Consider the following 7,069-nt stretch of genomic DNA (forward strand, 5'->3'; position numbering starts at 1 on the left):
GTAACAATTGGTTTATTCATTATCCATGTCACTATGAATCTAGTCATCATCTTCCAGCCTCCATAGGTGCCATGCTCTGGATTCATGTTTTTGACAGATACCCACTAGACTATAGAGTACCACAAGACTCGCATAAGTCTAGGAGGAGGGTAATGTTAACCCCTTCTAGGAAGGCATGACAAAGGAAACACGCCAAAAGAATGATTTTTTTAAAAAAATTTAGAAGAACAAGAGAACTGGAAATCAATGTGACTATCTAGTGCATGTACTTTTGAACAAGAAGATCTTTGTCTAAAAAGGCAAAAAACAATCGTAAAAAATAAAAGAGTGTGTGCAAGGCAAGAAAATGTTGAGAAATGGCAAGCAATGTATGCTCCAGGAAGAGATATCCTAAATCCCATATGCACATTGAGGAGAGTGAAATAACTCAACTTCTATAAAGCATTGTACTTGACTATCACTTTTACTATGGAATGAATACAATATCATGATGCTTTGTACTTTCACTTAGTATCCTTGTCATTGTTAGTGTCCTACAGAAGATTGTGTTTATGAGTCTACGCTTCCATCTTGGAACCTAATTCACTTGGGTAACAATTGCTCTACATTGTTTATGTCAACATGAATCTAGCATTTCAACTTCCATCCTTCCCATAACTCCTGCCATGCTCTAGATCCGCGCTTTTCACATGGTATCACAACCCAGTCGAGCATGGCTTAGCTCCTCTCCATCTCTTCTCAGCTCAATTTGAGTGCTAGACCCCATCTCCAACCTCATTTGCATCTCTACCTTCAATGAAGCTTCCATGGCAGCCATAGTTAGCAGCACCCTGTCAGCTTGAAGCTTTCATATCTCTCTCCACAAGCCAAATCTCTCTGAACTTCCTTCTGGAGAAGTGTTTCTCTGCTTTTAGAGCTCCTCTCTAGCACGTCAATCATTGACATTGGGCAACTATAGCTTCAACATTGCCTCTTTTCATAGTCGTTGCTATAACTATGTCTGTGGACAGTAGCACCTACCTGACTTGGAGGCATTGGATCTCCCAAAGAAAGCAATATCTCCACATTACTTCTTTTGGAGATATTTCCCTCTGCTTTAGATGCAACTTCCTGCCACCAGAAGAACTCACAACATTGAGCATTCTATACTCTGACATTTCCACATTTCATGGTTATTGCCCTAAATTGTGCCAATCTCTATACATACGATCAGAGCTAGTCCACGACTAAAGTTGGGGAGATACAATACATTGAAGGATGCTAAAATGTGTGTGGCAAGGACATTGCGTACTGATTAGGTGGAGATTGAAAGGGCGAGAAGAGCTTAGAGGATTGAGATGCAAGAAGGCATATGGGAAGCTATCCTCAAAAATCTTTGGGCTCTTACATTGCCATTTTAAGATAGAGTCTTTGTCTTTGGCTAGTGTATCATCACGAGGGTTGTTATCACAGCTAGTAAACTTGAGAGTACAGTGATGTTGCATAGCAGTTACAATTGTGAAGAGCTAGAATCCATGAACTACTTGTTTTAGAGTGGGTGTGTCGCCCTTTAGGTATGGAGAAGCATCGTGGAGCATTCGTAGTTTGGAATTTAGAATGGCAATGAGTTTGCCTCATGTGTCTTTGGGGAGAGTAGAACCTTAGGAAAGCTCAAGCTATATCCTTCAACGTTGTGAGCTTAGTGACACTGAAGGTCATATGGGAAGCATGGAAATAAAAATTATTTTAGAGTGACTACAAAATGAGGTGGTCACATGGTCTAAATTGGGCCCAAAGATATAGTGGTTTTGAAATCTTTTGTGCCTTTTTGGATCTGTAGATAGTGAGGATATGGCTAAGCTTGCCTCGTTGAAGTAGCCTTTCCTCCACAATGTAATATTTGAATACTACTATCAATACAAAATAATCCTTGAAAAGTCCATTTCTATGAACATTGGTGTCAAGTTCCAAAACTTGAATTCATGTTGTTCTTATAAGTTGTTACCTTTAGTACTTGACTTACTATGAGATTCAATGCTTTTGTTACTTGATTTACTGTGCTCATTGCTTTGTCAAAACATATTTGACTTCATTTATATCACCTTGTTATTAGAGTCAAGCCATGCCTAAGCAAATATAGTCAAGTTTAATAGAACGTGTGTGGTTTGTTTGACCACTCCTAATGTTGTGTCAGAACTTTAGGAAGTTTATAGAGTATCTCTAAAAAGGGAGGTACTTCATGAACTTGGAGAAGTCAAAAGGCTTGGCAATTATTGATTAGTGAAAATAATATTCGCTCTGTTGAATACCTTTTTCTCTCTCCTCTAAATGGCTCTTTCTTAACTCAAAGACCCTCTCTCTCCTTGTTAGTACAAGTGGGGTCCTTGCATAGTCAATGTATGGTGGTTGGCCTTGGTGGTTTCACGCCCCCTTTCAGGTGTGTCTAATAAGTCTATCTACTTAGGCATGGCATGGCCCTCGGGCAAAAGCAGGACGTGACTTCTCGAGCTTACATACGAGCACAATAATGGATTTATGGGCCTTTTTGCAAGCTCCTCTCTCTCAGTTCTACTAGTCTTTTGCAGTCTCATGCAATGATGCAAGAGACTCTTGCTTGATCGATTCGTTCAGAATCGTCTGTCAAGATGAAGGATTTTCGCAATGCTGGTGTATCTCTCTTCTTCTTCTTGATGCTCGTTTCTGTCTTTTATAGTATTTTCTCCGTAAGAGCAGCCGCTGCTGGTACGAAGATCAGTAGCACTGAAATCGAGGGCTTGCTAGCTTTCAAGGGTGGCATAGTCTCTGATCCTTATGCCACACTCTCGGGATGGAGTAGCGATAATTCCCAGGCAGTGTGCAACTGGACCGGCATCACGTGCGACCCGACCTCAAACCACATCACTGCCATCACTCTGGTGCAAGCCGGCCTGCAGGGCAGCCTAATAATCGCCCCTCAGGCGACCGCCACCTTCCCTCACCTCACCCACCTCAACCTCTCCTCCAACAACCTCACCGGCCCCGTCCCTTCCCACTTGGGCAGCCTCACCTCCCTCCTCGTCCTAGACCTCGGCCTCAACCGCTTCAACGGCACCATCCCTCCCCCTCTGGGAAACCTCTCCTCGCTTCAATCCCTGTGGCTGGACCAGAACCTCCTCACTGGAAGCATCCCCGACACCCTTGCCAACTGCACATCCCTCCAATCTTTAGCACTGCCCTACAATTACTTGAGCGGCATGATACCTCCTGGCTTGGCCAAGTGTTCTCGGCTCACACAGCTTGCCCTTCAAGGAAACCTCGTCGATGGCCGCATTCCGCCGGAGCTTGGAGAGTTACCACACTTGGAGCTTCTTCTTCTGTATGATAACCGGCTTACTGGCACCATCCCCTCATCCTTGGCAAATTGCAGCAAAATGAATAGCCTTCAGCTATCCCAAAACAGCCTTCATGGAGCCATTCCTCCAGAGATAGGCCAGCTGAACAAGCTAACGCAGCTGGTTCTGTATCATAACAACCTCACCGGCACCATTCCTGCATCTCTTGGAAACTGCACTTCCCTTGAGATATTAGACTTGGCCGAAAACAGCCTCATAGGCCCCATACTTCCTGCTTTCTTTCAGTTCCAGCAGATAGTCCTTCTGAAATTGGCTTTGAACAACTTATCAGGAAGCATACCACCCATTGGTAATGCGACTGTACTGTTGACACTCTATCTCTCATTCAACTCTCTTACAGGATATATCCCGCCGGAAATTGCTAGGCTCAGAGGGCTTCAAGGACTGTATCTAGGTGGCAACCGGCTCTCTGGACAGATTCCAGACCAGATTGCGAACTGCACTCGGCTGTCTGAGCTGAGTCTGACTGGAAACGCCCTCTCGGGTCCCATCCCGTCTAGCTTTGGCAATATGGAGTTCTTAAACAGCCTTAGGCTGGGGAAAAACAAGCTCACTGGGCATATACCAACACACATCGGCAACTCCACCCGTCTACGAAGCCTCTCTGTAGAGCATAATGAGCTAACCGGTGAGCTCCCTCCATCTATAGCTACCCTTTCATCTCTGCAGCTGGCCCTGGATGTGTCCCATAATCATCTTACCGGTCCCTTACCTAGTGAATTGGGAAGCCTTATGCTTCTAGAATCCATGAATCTGTCTGATAATGCTTTTTATGGTGCCATTCCGGCATCCATTGGCAATTGTGCTGGCTTGCTTCAGCTCAACCTTGCAGGCAATAACTTGAGTGGTCCGATACCTGCTTCTCTTGGGAACATTCATTACCTCACCTACCTCAACCTCTCAAACAACTCCCTTTCTGGTGATCTGCCTGCACAGCTTGGCCACTTATACTTCTTAGCTCAGCTTGATCTATCACACAATCGCTTTACTGGCCTTCTCACAACAGCATCCCTGCAGAATATTTTCACTCTTCTTTACCTCAATGTCTCCTACAACGACTTCACAGGGCCCATTCCGCAGGGAGGCATTTTCAAGAATCTCACAGTCACCTCATTATTTGGGAACGACGGCCTCTGCGGGCCGCCGCTTCTGCATCGGGACTGCCCTGCTTCGACCAAAGCTCGTGCAACGAGCACCAAGGCTATCATAGGTGTGATCTTTGCAGCATGCGTGTTGTGTGGCATCATCCTTTTATGTCTGCTGTTGCTTATTACACGAGCTAAGATGATTGCGAGGAACACCCGCCCTTCAAGCAAGAATCATATAATCCCATACACCCTTCACTTCCGGCATCTAACAGAGGACGAAATACGAGCCGCAACGAACGGCTTCAGCGAGGAGAATGTGATCGGGAGAGGGGGTGCAAGCACTGTGTACAAAGCCAACGTCTTAAACGATGGGGGAGGATCAGGGCCCCTGGCAGTGAAGGTGCTGCTGGCGCGGGAGACCGGCACGCGAAGTTTCTTGGCGGAGCTGCAGTCCTTGGGGATGATCCGCCATCGTAACCTCGCCTGCATACATGGATACATCGCGACCCCAGATGCCAGGATGATATTGCTGGACTTCATGCCCAATGGAAGCCTAGATGCTCTCCTGCACAGAAGTCCTGATGGTGATCATCAGCTTAATACGTGGGAGACCCGGCACCGGATCATCCTGGGGGTTGCTCACGGTCTTGTTTACCTTCATCACCATTGCACACCTCCCATCATCCACTGCGATTTGAAGCCTAGTAACATCCTCTTGGATGCTGACATGGTGGCTCACATCAGCGACTTCGGATTGGCTAGGCTCATTCCCTCATCAAGGACTGCTTCGGCGCCTCTGTCAATTTCAAATTGTCAAGGCTCCATTGGCTACATGGCGCCAGGTAATCAATCAGCAGCTTATTTTTTTTCCAACCCTGAATTACTGCACCCTAAACAATATTTATTCTGCACACGATTAGTATTGAGGCAGCTCCTGCATCTGATTTGTTGTCTGCAATGGATCCATACATCACAGAAACTGCCGTCAGCTTAAGAGTATCATCGAAATCAGATGTGTTCAGCTTCGGTATTATCCTTCTGGAGCTGGTAACCGGGAAGAGACCAACGGACGCCATGTTCGATGGGACACGCAGTCTGTTGAGTTGGGTGCAGTCCTGCGTTTCTGGATCTGACGAGGGCACCTTTGAGGTCATGGATGCAGTGCTTCCCAGGTCTCCGGAGGTTCGCAAGGAGGCCTTCCATGCGTTGAGAGTGGCATTCTTGTGTACCAACAAGGATCCCCGGCACAGGCCCACCATGAATGACGTGCTGTACCTTTTCGAGGCTAGGATGGCGCAGCGCGAATCGCCCATGACTGGTGATTGATGAAAGAGCGAATTACATTTTTTGAGCTTTCAGCTTCAAATTCCGCAATGACCGCAGACTCCAGAGTGTCCATCGAACCTACAGTAAGACACCGTACACGTGGACTGAGAGGTCCAGTTTATTGTACAGATAGTTTGGCCCCCTATATGTTATTCATGGGCGATGTTGCCTCTCATGAGTAGATCATGTGATAATTGCAGCACAGAGAATCCTTTCCGCATTAGCATCAGCATATGTATATTATAATGCTTGTTTCCTGTAATATCCACATTTCTTTGTGATGTTTTACTATTTGCTGTTAGCAAGCCGGCATAAATCTGGGTGGCGGATCGCCCACTCAAGGCCCACGTCCCTTGGATATTCATTATATACATAGCCTCTATATCACATACATTCAAAATCTATTTATACATATTTTTATCTGTGAATTTTCCTTGAATGAAATATAATTTTTATTTATTCAATTTGTAAATAATTCCTTTATACAACACTTTTCATTATATTAAAAAAACTAAAAATTACATATTTAAAATCCCTTATGTTAAACTTCCGTGATACATACATAAATTCATGAGTGATCGTGCAAGCCATATCCGCACCCAAGTTGCAAAGATACACAATTATATATATCGAAAAACAATTTTCAACTAGCAAAAATTGAATTTGCACCAATTTTCTCACAAGGCCTAATCAATGGAGGAGCCATACTTTTGTGATGTTAGCCCACCATTAGTTTGAAAGGATTTCTTAGTGTAATTTTCACAGTGTAACTACCCTAAGGATATATGCCTATCTATAACTACATTCAAATATATGTATATAAAAGTACGTACAATGATTTTACATGCAACATTTAACACACTTTTAAATGCAATCAATAACACATAAATACAATAATTTATGCATAGGTAAACATCTTGATAATTGTAACTTTTGACAAAATTATAGTACTTGGATTTTTCCTTGACGAGTTGTCTTAAAGCTTGGATTATCATTATGACCTCTCTTTCATTGCTCTTGGTATTATAATATAACTTGTCAAGAAAAAATCTAGTTATTTAAAATCCATCAAAATGTGAAGTTGAGCATAGTAAGGGGCCTCCAATTGGTTGGTTTAGTGTGGTTCTATGACTTGGAGACAAGTTTTATCATTCCTAGGTTAATTGCCTCTGGTAGAAGTCCTAGTGCCCTTATGTAGTGATGCCAGGAGGCATATTCCACGGTGGATTCCGTGCCACGGTGGATTCCGTGAGGATTTACGGTGGATTCCGTAAACTTAGATGA

At 44.2% G+C, this 7,069-nt stretch overlaps 1 protein-coding gene across 1 annotated transcript; it reads left to right on the top strand.

Annotated features, from left to right (window-relative positions):
* Positions 1-2,540: 2,540 nt before the first annotated feature.
* Positions 2,541-6,213, top strand: LOC148020432 (uncharacterized). Its single transcript, XM_087700738.1, has 2 exons — positions 2,541-5,301; positions 5,436-6,213. The coding sequence occupies exons 1-2, from the start codon at positions 2,625-2,627 to the stop codon at positions 5,783-5,785; spliced, it is 3,027 nt and encodes a 1,008-aa protein (XP_087556864.1). The 5' UTR covers positions 2,541-2,624; the 3' UTR covers positions 5,786-6,213.
* Positions 6,214-7,069: the final 856 nt, after the last annotated feature.

This window comes from Lygodium microphyllum, chromosome 19 (assembly GCF_053477565.2).
Source record: "Lygodium microphyllum isolate KBCC chromosome 19, Lygodium_microphyllum_v1.1.10, whole genome shotgun sequence".
Classification (NCBI taxonomy): Eukaryota; Viridiplantae; Streptophyta; class Polypodiopsida; order Schizaeales; family Lygodiaceae; genus Lygodium; species Lygodium microphyllum.